The sequence below is a fragment of the Lepisma saccharinum genome, chromosome 4, assembly GCF_977018435.1.
Source record: "Lepisma saccharinum chromosome 4, izLepSacc3.1, whole genome shotgun sequence".
In the NCBI taxonomy this organism is placed as follows: Eukaryota; Metazoa; Arthropoda; class Insecta; order Zygentoma; family Lepismatidae; genus Lepisma; species Lepisma saccharinum.
The window spans coordinates 79,574,095-79,597,141 of record NC_139232.1 but is presented as its reverse complement, the minus strand read 5'-3'; the positions used below and the strand labels follow the sequence as shown (position 1 = coordinate 79,597,141).

General features: G+C 36.5%; 1 protein-coding gene across 4 annotated transcripts in view; it reads right to left on the bottom strand.

Annotated features, from left to right (window-relative positions):
- The window catches only part of LOC145986620 (anoctamin-4-like), a 154,675-nt gene that overhangs the window by 564 nt on the left and 131,064 nt on the right, over window positions 1-23,047 (bottom strand). For all 4 annotated transcript variants that reach the window (XM_083120849.1, XM_083120846.1, XM_083120847.1 and 1 more), the window contains 8 exons: window positions 21,585-21,802; window positions 21,200-21,364; window positions 17,787-17,930; window positions 16,784-16,953; window positions 15,488-15,627; window positions 13,375-13,580; window positions 5,180-5,285; window positions 3,618-3,793 (listed from right to left, as the gene is read on the bottom strand). In XM_083120849.1, the coding sequence (XP_082976975.1) occupies window positions 3,618-3,793; window positions 5,180-5,285; window positions 13,375-13,580; window positions 15,488-15,627; window positions 16,784-16,953; window positions 17,787-17,930; window positions 21,200-21,364; window positions 21,585-21,802 (1,325 nt within the window). The remainder of the gene's footprint in view (window positions 1-3,617; window positions 3,794-5,179; window positions 5,286-13,374; window positions 13,581-15,487; window positions 15,628-16,783; window positions 16,954-17,786; window positions 17,931-21,199; window positions 21,365-21,584; window positions 21,803-23,047) is intronic.

Sequence of the window (23,047 nt, the reverse complement as noted above, 5' to 3'; positions counted from 1 at the left end):
AAATAAAAAATGGAATGATATTTCTAGCATAGGAAAAGGTGGAAAGCTCATATTGCTGTGGCAATGAACATTCAATTTTAGAAAGGACATAGATTTAGTTACTTGGTTAGGATAATTGGAAATATAGGAGGACAAATGATGAATAGAAAGGGTCAATGAGATGGAAGTAATTATTCATTATCTTCACTGAAGGTATCACCTACATTAAATGAAGAAAATAACAAGAAAAATCTATATCAATGGAGAGCCAGCAAATTATGTAAAACTTGTGTATAATATGTATTCTAGTGTATAAAATCTTTAAATATGCCACTTCTTACTCAGGGGCGATTCCTCCATGTAGGAAGTGAGAAACTTCATACAGTTCAATTATATTTATTTCCAGTTCTCTACTTTTTAGGAGTTTCATAATAATGTGCGTTATAAAATTATGAATGCAATGTACGCACAATTGACTAGGTTAGCTACTTTCAAGAGTTGACTGCTGTCACTTGCTCCAGCCACAGCCCAAAGATGATGGACACACACATTTGCTGCTCTGCCTCAGGAACCTCGCTGGGAGCACTACAAACAGATGAATGAGGAGTGGAAGGGGCAGGGGCAGAGTTTGCATTTTTTAAAGACCCAGCGAAGGAGCACCAAGAGTTTCCTCAATCAGTGATGCTAACCCCAGCAAAATAGTACCAAACCTAGCACAGTTTGATCTTTGTTGGCACCTGGCACCCTGCTTTTGGCATAATGGTAAAATCTAGCATAATCTGCAAAGTGAGTATCTGGTAGAGGTAAATCTACTTCAAAGGAATATGTTTTCAGGAAATAAAAATAAAATTATGTCCAAATCTTATTTCTACTTCACCAGCAGACATATTTCAAATAAAAGAGAGTGTGCCTACACAGCGACAAGCTTTTTACATCCATGTCATGGTCCGTCCTCTATTTTTCTTTATCTTGCCCAATTTTGTTTGCGAGGAAATTGTATGGCAGAAAATTGGTAGAAGGTTGAGGGTAAACAAACAATTTCCTCAAACCGTTTCAAGTTCTAGGCTGAACCCATTTCATTTGTTGAGCCATTGTACATAAATTTGTGGGAAAATTAACAATATTACATAACTGTAGTGAATAATAAGCAACACAAGTTGAAACTCCCAAAGTAAATGCATAATTGAACTTAAAACTACAAATATCCAAAAAAATAATTAATAATAAATTCTAGCACAATTTAGAAGCATTTATAGCATAATTTCTGAGTTCAAGGAGCACTTTTTATTATCCTCAATTTACACAACGACAAAGGGGGGGGGGGAGGGGGACAAAATCGAAATTCTTGTAAAATATAAAATGCTATTTTCGTAGGTTTTTATAGGTTCACATTAAAATATTTCATAGTTCAAGGGGGGCAAGGACCCCTTGTCCTACCTTGTGCATGGGTCTGCAGCTAAGATTCTAAAAGCTATTGATATTACAAGCGATACGTGTGACATTATTTGAACGTATTTTTCAAACCTTCCTCGGTTTACCATAACTTCTTCCTACACCCCTAAAAAAAGCCAAGAGTTGCCACTGTTCTTACCTATTCAACCCTATGTCAGACAACATCAAATTGATTATAATTCTAATTGAAATTTCAAATCCATTTCCTTTTACATTACATAAGATAAGATAAGATTAATTTCATCCATGCAGGGCCGGATTAAGACGAAATTGGGCCTGATTCTTGAAATCTTCAGTGAACAATAAACACAATGACATTATAGATACGTCACAGTGCAAAGAATAATAGTAACTATAATAAGTAACGCTGTGTCTAGGCATCTGAAATTTACTGCTATAGTTTTCTTGACATTCAGTTTTAGTTTGTTTATTGAGAACCACTTATCGAGATCCTCTATTGTGTGACTAATGTTGGAAAGATGATCACTGTTTGAGCCGTCCATCACCACGCTTGAATCATCCGCATATAAGACAGATCTTGCAGAGTTTAGGTTTTTTGGTAAGTCATTTATGTATAAAACAAACAATATTGGTCCCAGTATAGATCCCTGAGGAACTCCACATGTTATTTCGCCTTGTTCTGAGACACATGTTGTTGTACACCTACTTTTTTCGTCTACCTGCATAATCTCTACGACTTGGGTATGGTTTTGTAAATAGGATTGAAACCACTCATTTGCTTTGCCTCTTATACCATACTGATTTAGATTCTTTAGTGGTTAACTATGAGGCAAGGACAAAAGCTTTTGTCAAATCAAGAAACAGGCCTACACATTTGTCCCTATTGTCTAACAGATCCCTCACGTATTCTAGATATTCAAATATAGCGGAGACGGTTGATTTTCCTGTACAAAATCCGTGATGAGATGTGTTGATGACATGGTATTTGCTTAGAAATGATGTGATTTTATTATACATGATAGTTTAAAATTTTTTTCAGAATGGCGAGAGTAATGAAACTGGTCTGTAATTTCCCATGCTTTTTTATCACCTTTCTTATGTATGAGTTTTATCTTGGCTTCTTTAATTTTATTCAGAAATAATCCTGTTGAGAGTGACAGATTTGCTATGTGACACAGTGGTTGGGCAATGTGAGAGTTGCTCTGTTTAATAATTGTGGAAGGTATTTCATCTACACTGCAGGACCACTTACTTTTCATTTTATTGATGATCACTTTTATTTCCTTGGTAGTGACTGGATACACGAACATTGTTTTGTGACAAGAGTTTATGTTTGCCTTGTATACCTTTTTTTATTGTTTTGGGAAGTTGTTAATTTTTGTGCAATACCCACATAATATTTATTAAACATTGTTGCTACTTTTAATTGATTCTTTATGGTTTCACTGTTGTGTATTAGGGTGATGTTTTCTGTATTTATAATATTGCCTTTTGTTTCCATCTTTACTATATCGCACATTGTCTTTGTTTTATTGTCAGTGTTTCTAATAAGATTCTCGTTGTGAATTTGTTTCATTAATTTTAGCAAATTCTTGTATTCAGATTTATACTTAGTATAGTATGTCTCAAATTCAGCTGTTATACATCTTGCAGAATGTAGTGCAAGTTCTTGCTATAGATCGACCACAAAAAAAAAACCTTGGGACGAAAAGTCCCCACACAGCTTTCCCTTCTTCCCTCCACCTCGGGCCATAAGGAAGAATGGTCCACTCTTTCCCTCCCCTACTTTTTAAAAAAATAATATGATTTAGGACATCAATAAAAATAAATAAGATTACAGGGTATAAAATAATTTACTTTTGAAAATAGTTTACAGCTATTTCCTATTTGCATACAATTGTAGTAATCCTTTTTGAAATTATTTAATTGTACATACACATATATATAAAAATGTATTACCCAGTGATCCACATCATATTTCTTGCAAATTTAATGTACATTACAGTTATTTCTTATTGAATATTGTTTATTTGTTCAATTAATGCATATATAATTAGCTTCTCTGAATTTTATTTCTAGGGATCTTCACTTTCTTGCACACACACACACACATATGTATATCTAAGTACGATACAGACACTATAGCAAAAATTACATTAAATACCCAGAATATAGCACTTTAAATTCTCTATTGATTTGGATATAAGTGAGTTTTATAACCTTACCTCAAACACTACGACAAATGCTAGTCTGGCAGCAAACACATGCCAATACTGTATAGATAAATCATAAGGCTTGGTGGCATTAGGAGGATTTCTGTATCCTCTGTATCTGCATATTGGCGGTTCATCTTCATGGTCTTCTACACCCATGTCAACGTCATAATCGGAAGTGTTGAAAACTGAAAAAATTGGAAGGCAACTATATAATATATACTGCTTTCTTAATTTGCAAGGGATCACAGATATATTATTTAAGCCTGCGTTGGTTGAGCATGGTCTCTCGTTCCGGGTGTGTGATTTTAAAGTCGTTATTTATTAATGATTTTTTTGTCAACACCCTCCCTCTGCCTAGCTGAGTTTCTAACATTTCTCTTTTACCTCACGATTTTGATTTCAGTGTTACTAAGATATTCGAGCCACTAAGGAGGGTTTGTTGAAGTCACTTGCTGTCTCAGTCCATGTGTGGCTGTAGGCATAACTAGTTTTTACTGAAAATTCGATATGCCGTTCCATGCCCGATTAACAAAGAGTACCTTTTTATAATTTTATAGAATTTCAATTTTTATAGTTTTATAGAATCTAAATTGTTGAAAGAAAATTCTAATTGTAATAATTGAAGATTTGGCATTTTAGACCATTAATTTGGTATATTTTAAAAACCCGGTCTCTGAGACCATGCGAGACCATCGATGTAAGTTTTCTCGCATGAATTACAAAGGGTTAAGCAAATACTGGACATAATATTATGCAAAAATTCTTCTTCAGCACATGCATTGTTTCATCAATGTGATCGATTTCAAACACACATAACTTGTCTTTAATGTAATATAAATACATGAAATAGACAACAATGTGAGCCCCTTTGGTAACTTGACACACATCTAACCTGTAGTCAAGTTCCTGCCTAGAACTACACTATACTTACCTACTTTAATACTATACTATGTTTCGAAAGAGCAGATGGTGGTGGGCATTAAAACTACAACATACCTGTGATTCCACTGCAAATCTGGAGCACTTACCATGCCAAAGAGTAGTTCGTGAAATTTTAATTTGTATGTATGTATGTATGTATGTTACCACTCTCATGAATTGAAAGGTGCAAAACTATACAAATTAAAATTTCACCAGCTAGAGCCTTCGTTTTTTCTGCAATTTCTACACACTACATATTAGGCAATTGCATGTAGATTTTGAACAGACTAGTTCTGCAGCTTTCAATTCAAATTTATTTATTCTAATCATTGTTAGTAATAACACTACTATCACCACCAGCACCACTATCAACAATAATAATAATATGAAGAAGAATGTGAATGTTCTGCTAAAAAAGTTTTTTTTCTGCATCCTAGCCACAGCGTAAGTTTATTCTGCACATTGAAAAATACAATAGATTTTTCAGATTCTTAATGTATAATATTTTTCCAAATATTCTATTAAGATTGACACATATTAAAACCTTCAAAATGATGATAAACCTTTAGTATTCTCTAAAAAAAGTTCAGAACTTTTTGAACACAGAACCATTGAACATCCACAGAGAATAGGCTTAAAATGTAACTTACTAGATAGAGATGATTCTATGTAACCTACTAAATCATCAGTAGGTGAATATACAAATTTATAAACCATTCTTGGAATAAAATCACTTGTATAAGCTATTACAAAAGCCTGCAAGGGAAAAAAAATAGAAAGAATTAGTCATTTCAATGTAGGTTTAACTCGCTAAAATTTAACATTCACTTTAGTATTTTAATACTGTAGTTTAGGAATTGAGCAGTGGTTGCAGATATAAAATGTATCCATACTGTTAACCAATATTCTACCAACAATGATATAATATTGCAAATGTTCCATTTAGGCCTGAGCCAATACCAATGTCCATTATTGGCTGATACCAGGGCAAAATATCAGTGAAATTTAATCACAGATACCAGCATATACTTATCCAAAGTCTGGATGCCTCATGGAGTCTTAACATCCTGGAAATCATGCAAAATACATTATTTTCCTTATATTTGCAATAACAATGTGAAGAGATATGGATTTTGTGATAAAATTAATACTACATGTGAAATTTTGAATGTTTATAAAGCCAACTCTGGTAAGTGAGAAATATATGTACATACTAAAATTTATAATTATTCTGAACTACTTTGAATTTATTACAATTTTCAAGTATTGATATTGGTGGGAATCAGTGAGAGTTTCACCATTAGTATTGACATCAGTTCAAAGTGGTTTGGTCCAGTTCTAGTTCCATTCAGAACCTAAATATATATATGCACCTCATATTTATTTGTAAAAATAACAATACGGCAGAATTTTACACTTAATTCTAGAAATATAAAATAAGTAAAATTGTCCGTAATTTTATAAATAAATTAATACACCAATATATCAATCTTAGGCAATACTGATAAAGTACATAAAGTACAGAATAATCAATTCTGTCTTAGGGCTACCAAACACCATCATTTTTCTGGACATGTCCTATATTTTAGTCTTGTGTCTAGCATCTAGGAGTAATTTTTATTTATTTATTTATTTATTTACTCAGAGTTTCAGATACAGTCTTATTTGGCCATTTTACACTGAAACAACATAAAGTAGAAACAAATGATAAAAACAATAACAAGATGGGACAGATTTACATGTTCTTGGTCAGTAATGTATAAAAATTACATTCTGGAAGAAAAATATCTACATCCAGGGGAAGTTTGTTGTAGATTTCTGGCAGCCTGTAAAACAAGGAGCGTTGTAGAAGGGATAGCCTAGTGGTCGGGTTGTGGAAGAGTTGCAAGTTGCAAGTTTGCTTTTGGGGTACCCTAAGTGTGAATTCACTGATTAGGAGATCTGTTCTGATTTTGCCATTTATTATCTTGTATAAAAATTTCATGTCAGCTAGATCATGACAAAAGGATGAAGAGTGAATATTCAGAGCAGTCATGGTGTCTGATTTGGATACATGTCGGAAAGAAGGTATTCTATGGCGAACAATGGCAAGAAAGAAACTGAGAACAGAATCTATTCTGATAAGATTGGTTTTTGAGGCCATTGCCCAAATTGGGGAGCAGTATTCAAGGATGGGCGGGATGAAAGATTTAAAGAATAAGGCAAGAGATGATGGGTTTTGAACTTTACTAAATCTGTATAGAAGACCAAGAAGGCATATGGTTTTTTTAGTGGTAGCTGTAATATGATAATTAAAGGTGAGTTTTTCATCCATGATAATACCTAGGTCCTTTTAAGTGGAAACTTTTTGGATTGAATTGATTTCAATAGCATAAGCAGACACCAGTTTGTTCTTTTTCAGGGAAAAAGTAAGGAAAGAGCATTTCTGAGGGTTTAATTCTAGATTCTAATGACAACACCATTTAAGTTCTGCGAGAGCATTTTGAAGAATCATCACGTCATGATGCGATGAGATCTCCTTGAAGAGTTTACAATCATTGGCAAACAAAAGTATATTGATAGGGAGGGAGGACAGTTTTTCAGGGAGATCATCCATGTACAGAAGGAATAGGAGTGGCCCTAAGACACTCCCCTGAGGAACTCCAGACAAAACGGGAAGAAAGTTAGAAGAGGTACCTGGAAGAACAACATGTTGTTCACGCTCATGGTGGTAGTCCTGCAGTAAAGAGAGAAATTTTCCATGGATGTTAAATCTGGATGATAATTTATGTAGAAGAAATTTATGATTAATTTTGTCAAAGGCTTTCAAAATATCCAAATATATAGTGTCAAGTTGGGAGTTAGTATCAATAGCTCTGACAGCATGCAAAAGTAAGATGGAGAGATTTGTTAGGCAAGAGCTTCCTGGAAGAAAACCATGTTGTGCTGTATTGATATACGGTGATGTAAACTGAAGTAACCTGTTTTTGATGATTTTTTCACAAATAATTGATAGCGGCGACAGAAGTGAAATAGGTCTATAGGATTTTACACATTTTTTATCTCCAGTTTTGTGAATGGGCACAATGTTGCCCCATTTGAAGTTATTTGGAAACACACCCTCAGAGAAACATTTGTTGAGTAAGGCAGACAGGGGAAGAGCCAAGGAGTCGGCAGTTTTACGTAGGAATATTGTGGGGATTTCATCTGTAACTAGGGACTGGTGGAGGAACAATGAAGCGAGAAGGTATTTGACTTCCTCAGGGGATGTTTGATTGAAGATAGTGTGTGAGGATAGACAGAATTTAAGTGGGGGAGAGGGTCGGAAACTGAGAGAGGGGAGAAGTTCTCATGAAAAAAGCATTGAAAAGTTCGGCTCTGTCTTCTCCACTATAAATATCAGTATTATGAACAATTTCTTTAGGTATACGTGGGCTTTGTTTTCTTGAATTTAGTAATGTGAAGAATCTCTTTGGGTTTGTAGTACATTCGGTTGTTATGTTATTAATATATTCACTTTATTTTTTTTTTAGTAGCTACTTTGAATGACGTCTGATGTCACAGTAGGTACCATGAGTGTGAACATTAGGGTGCTGTTTCCATAGGTACCAAGCCTGTTTTTTATTTTTTTTTTAAAAAAAAATCGTAAAAGTCTTCCATTTTAAGTGATCTGGTAACCTTGACTTTTAATGTTCCCAAGTGTTTTAGCTAATGTTTTTAGCTTTTTGAGAAAAGTGGGCCTTTTACACTGTGTCTAAGGAAGATTTAGACTGGCCTTACCTTTTTAATGTATTGTGTTTGTCCTGTGCAGGTCCCTTTACAACCTTGCACTTTTATCTTTACTCGAGGGCTCTTTTCCCCTTCTTAACTTTTAGGTAAGAATTTTAGATAAGGTGATATTTTTTAACGCTGTCCCTCACCGACTGAACTTGGGTGCATGCTTACTACCCCACTGTTGTTCACATACACCATCTGATGGCTTCTCTCAAAAGTATATTTCATACACTTTCAAACGTCTATCTTATATTTTTCGTATTGTCGCCTGTTCGCGAGAAAAAAAATAGTTGCCATGACTTATGACTTAACCTGTGTATACCAATTATGATTGACTGATTGAATTAAATATGTTTGTGTGCATCAGCACTTTGGGCCATTTTCCACCCTTCAAAATATTCTGGAAAATATCCTCTTACGTAAAATTCTTACCGAAAAACGTTAAAACAAGGAGTGTGAAAAGCCACTTGGGAAAAATTAAAAGTGCAAAGTTGTAAAGGAACTTGGACAAGACAAACACAACACATTAGAAAGTAACAAGATACTAAAAGCTTTCTCACAGACAGTGGAAGAGTCCAGTTCTTTGCAAGAAGGTAAAAACATGTGATAAAAATTCGGTCATCATCCTCCAACAGGGATGACAACAGTTCGGAAGATTAAAAGTCTGCCTGAGGAAAGCATATTCGATACATTCAACAAGAATATGCCGAATGCTTAAAACAACATTACAAACATGACACATCAGAGGGTCTAGCCCTTGCAGCAAGTGACCATCCCATACAGCACACACAGATCCAGCAGACGTGGTCCCAGGTTCGAATCCCGCTTGGGCTTGGTTGTTTGTGAATGTCCATTCATCAATTTCTTCATTTTATCACTCATCCCCATCTTTGCAAATTAGCCAAGAGGTACAAAATGCGAAGTAAAATAAACTAAATCAATCAATCAATCAATATCCAGGAGATGTATCTAACGTCTTCTGCATATTCGCGGCGAAATTCTGGATATCCATAGGATGTCTCGGAATGTTCAGTAGACATCCATAGGATGTCTCGGAATGTTCAGTAGACATCCATAGGATGTCCCTTGGATATCCATATGTCTGTCCAGGGGACGTCCATAGGATATCCAGGAATGAATGTGAAGACCCAGGAAGAAAAACAATGAATGTCGATTTTTCGCCCATTTTGAGATCGCAGCGCCATCTGATAGCTCAGAAGCTGTACTATAAGAATGTGAACGGCCTTGGTTGGGAAAACGGTAAGAAGTGCCTGAAAAATGCATTTAAACAAACGGGGCAAGGGGGAATAACGATGAAAGTCCGAGCGTCGGGGGAAGAACGATGAGTGTTTTCTGTTAAATAATGTGTGCCTCACTGAAACGGGTTAGCGCTACGGGAAGGTTATTCCAGTAGTTCGTTGTGCGTGTGTTGAATCGTGCAGTGTTGTGATCAGTTCTATTGTGTACTATTTGTGACGAATGTGAATGTTTCCTTAATATTTGTTGAGATATTAAGATTTTTAAATGTTTGTTATTTCAAATTATGTGCAAGATGTCACAGACAACTTTAATTAGATTGGTACAGTTGTGGTTGGAACTTGTATATATGTTTAGAAATACGTCATAATCTGTTTGCATTGACGTCACGTTCCCATCTCAACAGAGGAGGTGACTCGTACAAGTCGCAAAAGGCTGTGTAGTTGAAGCTGGCATCAATGACTCTGAAAAATCAAAAAGAGAAACAGAACACAAACTTTATTTACTGAAAGCTCAGAAGTTTTATTCGCTCAGTAGAAAGGATGACACCATAGCTGCAGTTACCATGGATTTTCAGAAAAATTTACCAACCCCCAACATTAGCACCAATGATGTGTAGCCCTATTATAAACGTCGGTTGAGCTTCTACAGCTTCAATATTCACATCCTTTCCTCTGGTGATTCTCGTCATACGACGAGACCGTTGCTCATAAAGGGTCAGATGATGTGTGCTCTATGGTCGACAGTTTTGTGCACAACGTTTTGCCGGAAAAAGTTCGTCGCTTGGTCATCTTTTGTAATTCTTGTGCCGGCCAGAACAAGAACTATACTGTCATTCGATACCTCCACTGTCTCATGACAGAAAAACGTCGTTTCGATGCCATCAACATGTTTTTTTTTTTTTTCAATCAGGGGCCACTCCTACTTAGAGTGCGATAAAAACATGAGCTACATATATCAACAGTCCTATGTTGAGTTACCGGACGAATGAAGAGATGTAATAAGGAGCAGCAGACACAAACCAACGCCATTTGCTGTGGTAAACTGGACGAAGGAGCTCTTCAAGACGTGGACTGAGTTCTTGAAGCCAATTTACCTGCCAAAATGTCCATTTCCTACCAGCCCAGTGTGTTGTTTGGAGATAAGAGTTGAAAAACCTATCAAAATTTTCTACCGCAATGACTATCTTGGCACTTACTTGCACGCTGATGTCATGTGGCGACCACCGAAGCGAGGAAAGAACAAAAGGACCTACCTATACTTCACCTAGAACCATTTTGAGAAACCTGTACAATGGACCGCTGCCCATTTCTTTGCCCAAGTACAAGGATCTCCAGGATTTGAAGTGATTTCTCACCAACCCAGAGGCTCAACAGTTTTACGAGACCATGCTAACCACCAACGCTACGGTAGAAAATGATGAGGATCTCTATGTGGACTACTTAGTTGATGATCAGGAATAGTGTGTGAGCTACCCCCAAGACATCCAACTTTTTTCAGTTTGATGATAGTTTGATAAATAACAAACATCATTCTTTTTAATGTTGTAGTGTTACTCTCATTTTGTCTTTGTTCATTAGTGCACACATGCAATGTAGAATTAAAACCACATTTTTCGGAATAATTTTGCTTATTACTCTTTTTAGGTTTCCTCCGATTCTCCGGCATAATTAACCAATGGTTAACTAGATCTGTAGGAGTAAAAAGATACTTAAAAATAATTATTTTGGCATATAATGGCGTATTTATGAATAGAAATACTTGTTTTTCATTTCCTGGCAAATCGTCTCGAATGAACATTCATCGTTTTTCCCCCTGCCCCTTCATGTGTTTTCTTCATTCTGTGGATAATTTTTGGATGTGTTTTGGACATTCTGGATATGTTTCAGGCATTCTGTGGATCACTTTTGAATGTGTTTTGGACATCCTGTGGATCACTGTTGGATGTGTTTTGGACATTATTTGGATCATTTTGAACATTCTGTGGATGACTTTCGGACATGAGTTCACATGATAGGGACATTTTCTTGATGTTTTTATTTCTTTGTGCATAAGGATATATTCTGAACGAAAATTGTACCTAATCTGGACATTATGTGTTTCACACATACTTTGGATACAAATAGAACATTCCTGGACTAGATTTACACAAATCAAAGACCTCGAGTACACATATGCTTAAAACAAGTACTCTCTCTCTCTTTCTCTAACTCACTCACTCACACACATGCACTTACGCACAGAAATTCACACACACACACACATCTACACATCCGAAAAGTACTTTGTATTCACATGCACAAGCATAGTAAGCATTGCTTATTCTTCACTACCACACAAGGCAATGTCCTCATGCAAACTGCCATCCTGATTGAGACGAGACACAAAGAAAGCCTCGTGGCAACTTTCACCTGCTTGGTGAGCATGCGTGAGTCGCTGAAAAGACAATTTGCCTACGGACAACGTAATTCCTGTGGCAGATGTTTTTAATTTATGATTGAATTAATTAAATTGATTGAATTGTTGATTTAAGTCTACTTTATGCACAGAAAGGCTAATTGGGACTGGACCTACAGTTTAAAGTGGGTTCCAAACCACTATGTGCCTCCACCGGTTATCAAACCCAGGACCCCTTGATTACAAGGCTAGGATGCTACCACCACGCCATCTGTGAGACCCTCTAACATAATTGAGACTAGATACTATGACTAAATCTTTACATGGATATCAAAACATTTATGTCAAATTTGTGATAACACGTGAACGTAATACCACATATCCCATGAATATCCAGTACGGGACGTCCTAACGATATCCAGGATGGGATACTAACTGAATATCCAGGATATCCAGAATGGGACATCCATAGGACGTCTTATGCGCATCCACAATATCCATGGATCTGAATTGGGCATTGTGGACATCCCTTGGAGATGTGTGCTGTATATGGTGCGTTAGATAGCTGTGTCCAATACTCAGTCACGTGAGACGAACTTCTTCTCGACGAGAGGGATGGACGAGGAATGCCACGCACTTATATGGGCTTAATAGCGTAAAGCTTGTTTCCCATTACCACATACCACTCTTCCTGTTAAGTGTCAAGAAACACATTCTGCACGTCCCTAGCTGGCAAGATGGACGAGAATGTCACCATCTGCATCAACAGACTTGACGGAAGCATTGGCTGCTTCATTCCCATTGATGCCCATGTGACTAGGGACCCAGCAGAAGCAGACAACAGCACTGGCAGATGAGGATACTAGCAGTCAAAATATATGCTGCACGACAGGATGCCTGGAATTCAGCAATTCCAGACACTGAAGCACACTGATGGAATCTGTGCATAAAAATACTTTCTGCATGGCGTGAATATCAGCAAAATTCAATGCTGTTAGAACTGCATACAGTTCTGCCATGTATATTGAACAGGCAGGGTGTAGGACAAAACTGTAGCTTTGAGAGTCCACAACAAAAGGACATCCCACTAATTCCACTGATTTGGACCCATCCATGTAAAACACATTAAAAGTGGGGGAACTGAGATCAAGTAATAGTCACTTAATATAATATGTGTGTGTGTCTCTTTGGATTCCACTTTAAACTTTAGATCCAGTCTCGATTTTGTTGAGCATTAAATGGACTTCAGCAACTTCACTGAAAGCACCAACATTATGAACCATGAGCTGCCACATTACATAGCATGGAAATGAATGGATGTTTTATATTGTTGAGAAGAGTCAGTCAAGCATATGCATGAAAGTCAACTTGTATTAAATTAGTGGTCTTACTTCTACCACTAATTACTACTAAAATCAGTTTTGCCTTTTGTACTCACATTGGAAACTACAGCAGTATATGTAACCCCCTGAAGAATTCCATACCAAGCACCTATATTTTCCACTCTCTCAGCCAGAGGCCTTCTGGCCTGAGTCACCATTTTGTAAGCATCCAATCTAATTTCCGCAATGTTGTTCAGCAGAGCAAAGAGCGGTGCCAGTGGGAATGCAGCTACAAACAACGTCACAAATCCATATTGTATGACTGAAAGTGGAAGGTAAAATGAGTATTAATATCGTGTAAATTATTACATATTAAAATATACATTCAAATATGAAGCCAATGGATGCCACTCAACAGACAGAATGAAGTTGTTTGATATTTCATGGCCTGCATCCTTCATGTAGAAAAAAATCATATATTGGTGAGTTTTGTTACAAAGAAATGTAGCCCTATACAGATAATCTGATTTCATAATCGAAATATGCCTTCCAAAGAAAAATAAGCAGCCAAAAAATTATTTGTTTAACAAACCATTGTTGGCCAGTATAACAGTGGTGACTCGTGCCTTTTTTGGGATGTAGGAAGAAGTTATGGAAAACCGAGGAAGGTTTGAAAAATGCGTTCAATGACATTACAGGTATTGCTTGTACTATCCTTTGCATTTAGAATGTTAGCTGCAGGCCCATGCTCAAGGTAGGACAAGGTGCGCTTGCTCTTCACTTTGAGCTATGAAATATTTAAATGTGAACCTACAAAAACCTATGAAAACAGCATTCACGATATTTCATATTTTGTTTCCCCTCCCTGTTGTCATGTGGATTGAGGACAATAAAAAGTGCTGCTTATACTGAAATTATGCTAAATGCTTCTAAATTGTGCTTGGATTTATTATTATTAATTACTTTTTTTTTCTGGAAACCTGTGGTTTTAAGTTAAATTATGCATCTACCTTTCGAGTTCTGAACTTGAGTTACTTATTATTCACTAAAATTATGTAATATTGTTAATTTTCCCACATAATTGTTTACAATGGCTCAACAAATGAAATGGGTTCAGCATAGAACTTGAAAAGGTTTGAGAAAATTGTTTGTTTACCCCCAACATTCTACCGATTTCCTGTCCTAAAATTTCTTCACAGACTAAATTGGTCAGGATAAAGAAAAGATAGAGGATGAATCGTGGCATGGTTGTAAAAAGCTTGCCTCTCAGTTGGCATACTCCTGTCTCGTATTTGAAAAAGGTCCGATGGTGAAGTAGAAATAAGATTTGGATATAATTTTATTTTTATTTCCTGAAAACATATTCCTTTGAACTCGATTTCGCCCTCCCAGGGACTCGCATTTTCAGATTATAATAGATTTTACCATTATGGCAAAAGCAGGGTGCTAGGTGCCAAGAAATATTGAACTGTGCTCAGTTTAGTACAATTTTGCTGGGGTTGGCATCACTGATTGAGGAAATTCTTCATGCTTTCTACGTGGATCTTTTAGCCTGCTCTCTGTTGCTGTTCAATCTTTCCCCCTTCCCCTGCACTGTCCCTTTTGCCCCTCACCCATCTGTCTGTAGTTTGACCCATGGTTTGATCAGCGAGGTACCTCAGTCAGTGTGTCCAACTCCCATCGTCTTTGGGCTGCAGCTGGAGTGAAGAACATCAGTCAGCTCTAACCTAGTCAATTGTGTGCACATTGTGCTCATGATTTTATAATGTCCATTAATAATAATAGCCCATTGCGCAACAGCCCTCGAAGGGCTTTGGGGCCTCCCACAATCCTACTTAGAGGTGTGGAGTTCATCAACTGGTAATGGGGTGACGTGTGGTCAACACGTCAAATCCCCAGCCATTATAGGACTGGCTTACGCTCCTCACTTGTAGCTTCCCAATTTCCTCACGATGGTGGGTTGCCACCGGCCCTTTGCACAGGCTGAGAACCCAGAGACTGAACCCAGGTGGACTCGAACCCATACCATCCTGCAGTCGGAACCCAAAGCACAACACCTTAGACCGTATGGCCATGGAGGAGGACTATAATGTGCATTAAACTCTTTAAAAAGTAGAGAACTGGAAATAAGTATAAATGAACTGTAAGAATTTTCTCACTTCCTACATGGAGGAATCACCCCTGCAGTATAATATAAATATATATAAAATAATTCACAATTATCCGTACCCATTTCAAGGTATTCCTCAAACAATCCTAGTCGTCCAGCATCTTGCAGCTGATAATCTTCTTCCCATCGAGTATAAGATCGATTCAAGTCTTTGCTTCTCATTTTATGGACCCTCATACTCCACCAATTCATAATTTTTCTGTTGAGGTGAAATAAAAAAATCATTGTTATAAATGTTAAGGATGAGACAGATTGTACTCTATCGCTATCATTCAATACTCTGTATAAGCATATCAGTATTTATACCAATTAAAATAATAATATTTGCATGTATATTGACACTTTTAGTGCTTGTAAATATGACCTATAAACGTAAAAATACAAATGTACAATTTGCAATATATTTCTTTTATGAAAAATAACATTTTTTTTTTGGATAATGTTCTACTTTGAGGTTCAGAGAAGGGGCAGCGAGTACCTCCAGAAAATATCCCCTTCTCTCTTTCCACCCATTTAATTATGAAGCTGTTATTATCGAAGTGTGTATGTACAATTTTGAACTTCACAGTGTTATATATTGAATGTGGCTGACAACAAGAGTGTAAAAAGCCCAACCCTGTGGCCGAGTGGTTAGCACATCGCGCTGCGATGCCAAGGGTCCCGGGTTCGAATCCCGGTCGGGCTTGGTTGTTTGTGAATGTCCATTCATCAATTTCATCATTTCATCACTCATCCCCATCTTTGCAAATTAGCCAAGAGGCACAAAACGCGAAGTAAAATAAACTAAATCAAATAAATAAACAAATAAGAGTGTAAAAGCTATTAGTATGCTTCCCCCATTTGCTAAACCAAGCAGTAGTATAGCATTACTAAGTATTGATCTGTCTTGGCACTTATTCGTAGCTAGCTAGGTATTCATGTACCCATAATCTATAAATGTGTAGTAATTTATGAACACTTATAGCATTGATGCTACTCAATTTTTAATCTTCAGTAGTCACTTTATAATAGCCAAAAGTGTCAGAAAACCGATGTTAAATAACAAGAAATCAAAATCACAGTAAATACATAAATAAGATGAATTGACTTGATTTTGTAACAGTCCTGTTAGTTACAGCAGAACTCCAATTTTATGGTCCTGCACATATTCTCACAGTATGCATCCAGTCTTCATGGTTTGAATAAACCCATATGTAATAAAATTTTCCTCGATTTTACATTTTATTGCATTTTGAGTTTCTTCATTTTTTTATCAACTTGGTCCACTCTATTTATATTTCAAACAAGACTTTCAGTTCTTGAGAAACAAACTCTCTGTTCAGAATTTAAGGAGCCAAGTTTCAGATTCTACTTACGGATAAAGAATTTCCAGAAAGTTGTTAAAAAACTGTTTTCCCACCATGATGATAGCTAGCTGTATACACAGTTCTGACAAACAGCCTGCTGGATCACAAATATCGCCCTTTAGCTTCAGGAATTCAGAACTCCTGGCGTCTCTGTCCCCAGGATGCATATAAAATCGTCCCTGTAAAGGATAACAAAACAATGCATTGTGATTTTTTATTAAATATTTGGAAGCAAACATTTTACACTTGTGGCAACATTGAAAATGTATTACAATGTTTTACTATTCATATAATACACATTCAAATCCTTCAACTCTGTAGCAATGCCAAGAACATATGTCTAAGTTGCAACATGAATATATCTCCGGCTGAATACTGTTCTGCCAAATGCTCATCTGCATTAACTCTTCAGAAGAGCTGATTGAACTTGGATTTATGTGGATTTTAAATACACTACATGATTTGCACAAATATTATATTAATGTTGATAAATCGCACCACTTGACATTCAGATATGCTGCTTTAGAACATGACACATTAATATGTATGGAACATAATAACATCATCAACTCATTTCCGACAAAAAGTGGAGATATGACAAAACAGTATCAATTGATATATTCATTGATATATTAAAAAGCATATACAGAGATACTACACACATGTGTCTACTACTAAAGTCAGAAACTACATACCTTGGCAATTTATTTGGACATTTGATTATTAATTGTTTGTTAATTAATTAATAATTAATCTTGGTTTGCTATTTTGAAGTAGATTCTCCAATATTTTTACAACCTTTAACTCAATGTTGAAATTTTTGAAATAATGCAAAGCTTATCAAATTTTCCTCCTAAATACTGTTTACATGCTTTCCATGATACATTACTACAGATATACTTTGTGGCAATTTGCATGATTTTGATATAATACATAATGCAAGGAAGTTTCATATTGTGTACTTCAAGCGGAAAACAATTTAAAACAAATGATTCTAATAATTTAGGCTTACCTTAAAAAACGCTATGTAGATCAATGAAGAATAAAAGTTAACAAATTCAAAAAAGAATATTTTGAAAGTAAAGCTATCTTCATATTCTGTATGTGTTCTTGGATTTTCCAAGTTTGTTAGCCACAGTGCTATCTTATGATACAGCTGGAAAATAATAAGAACATTAATTATTATTTCTTAGATATGTGATATTATAGTTCAGATTTTCTTTCAAGATTAAGAAACTATTATTTCATATACAGGGTGCATCATGAGAAACTGATGGTTTTCAAATGGAGAATTCAAAGTAGGTAGAGGGAGTAGAGGTGGAAGTAGGGTGGCATTGAACTCGCTCCGCCATGCCATTTTTGCCTCTGTTCGGATCGGCTCTGCTTGGCTTGGCTCAGCATAGCAGCAGCCCATGCATGTCAGTTGCAGTTATGGTGCCGTGGACATTAGAGCATCATGAAAAGTGGCATGTCGATGATTGAAATGCAGCGACTTTCGGCGCCATTTCAACATCGAGCGTCATGGGTCAATTCCAAGTCACAATACAATCTTGAGATGGGTTACAGTGTTTCGAACACATGGAACTGTAATCAAGATGAAATCACCTGGTCCTGTTGCAATGGCACAAACCCCAGAGAACATGGATAGAGTCAGAGAGGCCATCACGAGGAGTCCAACCCATTCTGCTCGGCAACATGCATTCGAATTGAGACTGAGTGGAAGCATACTATGGCAAATCTTACACAAGGATTTGGAATTCCATCCATACAAACTTGTGATCGTGCGGAAATTACACGAAGGGAATTATCCACAACGTTCAGCCATCGCCAGAAACATTCTCACATTTCCGACGAACATGAAGACACCATCCTCATGATGAGTGATGAAGCATATTTTCATTGTGCAGTAAACAAGCAGAGCTTTCAGTATTGGGCAACAGAAAATCCCTGTGAAGTGAATGAACGACCATTGCACAGCCTGAAAATGACTGTTTGGTGTGCTGTTGGTGCATGTGCCATCATTGGCCCACTTTTTTGAGGAGAATGGCAACACTGTGACTGTAAACTCAGCTCGGTACATCGAGATGGTCAACGCCTTTTTTAAACCAGAACTATGGAGACGAAGGATCAACAGATGAGAAGAGTGGTTTCAACAGGATACGCCCACCGTCCATTCTGCCAGAGCCTTAATGGATGTCTTGCAAGCCATGTTCACCAGTCTACTCGTGTCATGATTTGGTGATGTTCCCTGGCCTCCACGGTCACCCGACCTGTCAATATGTGAATTCATTTACCTTCAGTCAGACGCCATTTGTCAGCAAGTGGGACTGATTACCCAATAACTGTTGGAGAGGGTAGAAGAGCAGTTCAAGGAACGACTCCACATTTGCATTCGCCAAAACAGTCATCATTTAAGTGATATTATTTTCCATACATAATCTGCCTCAAATGGCATGTTATGCTGTATCATTTCAATGTGGTATATAAAATGTTCATTGCACAGTACTGGAGTTCTATCTATTTTCAAATCGTCCATTTCCTGTGATGCACCCTGTATTTTTCATTGTGTGGCATGATATACTGCATGTCTATAAAGTGAGTCCCACTTTGAGTTACTTATAATTTATTTTGTGGCTGATATATCTGGATGCATCATGTGTCACGTTCAAGACTACACCATATGACTTATCGGTGTAGTTACTTCTAGTGTAGTTACTTTTGATGGTCATGTGCAGTTCCACACAGTGTGTGTGGCATTTTCTGGTGTTGAGAAAGCTATCTGCATCCTTCAATTTGCCAAAAATCGCCATGCTACCCAAGTGCAACACACTATTGGGACTAAATGAGAAAAAAAGGCACCCAAACAGTGTGGTAAGTGTTAAAGAAATGGTTGAAAATTTACCTGGACAATTTGCAACTACATCAAATGCTCAGGAACAATGACTGAGGGGATTGCTTTAGTTTCGCATATGCATTACAAAATGTTATGGTACGGTAAAGTTCCCCATGTATATAGCACCGTGCCATAAAGGCACATTTAGGGGATGTGGGGGTAGGACTCCAAACATTCCCGATCTCCACCATTTTGGAGGTGATGTGATCAGCACTACTCTCCAGCCACCTTTACCCCTAGAGTTGCCTCCAGGTACCCATTGATTTGAGGCTGGGTGAGCGAGAAAGTTGCTTTATGTGGGGACGAGGCTGGAAGAATTCCAACCTCAGATCAGATCCCCTGCTCTGCGATTTAAACCTGGGTCTTCCGCATGGCAGTCAGACACTCTACCGACTGGACCACCACGACTCTTACAAAATGTTTTGAAGGATAGATTTATTGAGCATCTTAAGTTCAGTGATAAGGTCATATTTTGTATCAATCAATGCAATTGCCAAGTTTGGGGGACCAAGAATCCACATGCCATACCATGCACACCCACAAAGCGGTCAATCAAGCTAACAAATGCTCCCAAGATTGCTGAATTTATCACAATGTGATATTTTCTTGTGAGGGCACATGTCACTTGCGAGAACTGCAAGGAAGGATTGAAGAAGCTGCAGCAACAGTGGTACCTGAAATATTGTGCAGAGTCTGGCAGGAGATGGACTATCACATCGATTGTCACTTCACATGCAGCTCTCACATTGAGGCGCCATAATGTAATGTGGGAATTGTAAAACCTGGACATCTTGTGCATCATGCAAGTCATAAAATATCACCTTGTTTACCATGGTTTTGCATAATAAATTGTCGAAAGTGGGGCTCACTTTACAGACACTATGTGTGTGCAACAATAATAATATTGGAGATTTTTACACACATATATTTGCATGCACAAATTTATTTAACTTATTATCAAATCAGTCATAAGTAGTACGATGAAGTTGCATCTTCTGGGATTTATAATGCATACATGCAAAAAGAATCAACAACCACTGCTCCTCCAGTAAAAACCTGGACATCACCTGTTGCCATCCATACCACAGTCACATACTGCTTCCAACAACTGCTTCTGGGTAACAATCAAACACTTTACTCCAATTCACCAACACCTCAGTATGAAAATGCAGGAAAAGAAACTACACATCAGCCATGAGTTCAACTGCACATCCTGGCCTAAATATGGGCACACAGAACTACCCAAACCAAATGTCATCTCCACATCCAACCTTCCCTCTTCCCCTCCTCCCCCCAGACACCACACTCACTTATCACTCATATTGTTCGTTTTTTTTATTCAGAGGATTAAATTAATTCATTTGAAAAATTATAATCAAATTAACAAAAAATATTTTTATTTTTAATTGCTTCTCCACTTTTCAGTACACTAAATTCAAATATTGATGTTTATGTTTTGGTGTGATATTGTTCCCATATTTTTGTTCCATATGCTAACACTTAATATACACTAAATATGCACTGATACTTACCCTGTTGAGTATCATAATGATTGTCAAGTTGATTAAAGCAGCAGTGACAGATGTGAACAGCTTTGCATATTGTTTTACAAACTTATCATTACTGTCATATATCACACTCACAAGTGAGATTCGATAGATGATGGTTCCAAGAACTGCTCCCATGACTACAAAAACCTGTAGGAATGAAAAAAAAAATGGAAAAATTACTTTTGATGTGATTTTTATTAGGTGCATTGCTTTCATAATAAGAGGTCTTGTTATTATACAAGACATTTCTCTGTTAATACATTTTTCCTTATATTCTTCTCAATACAACAAAATTGGTACACTCGCATGCTAAATTGTGCAGAATTACAGTTATGTGATCCAAGTAAATGCACATAAAGGTAGTTACCATAAATAACACAACTGAGCCTGTAGCAATGAACCTCACAGCTTTGCTCCATGATGGAATATATGGCTCCTTTTCATGCGTCACAGGATTTATTCTGTACGTCTTCACAGAACTTTCAAATTCTGGTCTGGGCTCTTGATCTTCTTCAACATCCGTCAAATCCCACTCCCAAGCCATCACTGCCTGCTGTCTCTTCCACAGTTCAAGAAAGCTAGTGGCTGGGGATAGACAATCAGTGCTCTTGTCACAATGATAAAATAAATGTTAGCAATATCTGACTAAAATAAAATATTTTTTGAAAAATGTGGATTAGCCTGACATATGTTATATGGCAATAAGCAGCTTAGGATGGCATGCCAGTTCATTAATGACATTTCAGATAATTTTCACAATATGACTCATAAGGACAAGCATATTTCATGTTTTCATGGTGGCATGAAATATGAGATTTCACACTGTGATGCTCAATTTACATGATTTCAAAAGTTGGAGGTGCAATTTACTATTACATTTTGTCACATTATTACAAAAAAACATATACAATTATTGGAAAATGAAACTTTCAAACACAAAACTTGAAGTTTGTTTCCCAACATATCATCTTTCTGAATCTGAATTAACCTGTAAAAATGAAAAATCTGGAAAAATTGATAAATTATTCCACAAAAAGTGGAAGAAGAATATACTAATTTACCAAGAGTAAACTATAGGCCCTACTTTCACATACATGTTCAACGATGAAGATGATGAATATGTCTATTAGAATTGAAATATTTATTTTGAGTAAAATATAAAATTTGCAAATTCAATTTGAGATTTTATTTGCCATAATAACACTGAAATATATGTCAAATTCGAGTCCAAAATACAGTCTATTTTTGTATTAAAATTTCTGTTTTTTATTTACTACAAATGTATCCATCACTGATCCCACAATCTGCAACTTTGAGTCCATTTTTATAAATAAGATTCTTAAAAATTGTAGTTTTACTCAGGGGTGCCCATCCCCCCCAAGGCCCATGATGCACTCCCCAAAAAAAGGTAGAACATCCCCCCGTTTATGCTGAATTAAGTAGCCTACTCAAATTATTTTTGTCAGACAAAATTTGCGGAAAAATATAATACCAGAGGTGCACCAGCAAATTTTTGTCTGCGGCGGGGGAAAGTAGCAGGATAAATGTACCAATAATAATAATAATATAACATTAACAATGGCTTTATTATTAATATTTTTATTAGAATTACTACACTACTACTATTTTTTCAACACTGTAAATTTCACATTAACTAATAATGGAAATCAAGCACACAAACTGTATTCTTGAATGGCAGAAAATGAATGATGAATGCATTCCAAAGATACATGTGTAACTTTCATGTACAACATATGTTTTACACATATGCAACATGGAGCGACATAAAATAGAAAATACATATGCAACAAGCCAACACTAAATTGTGTA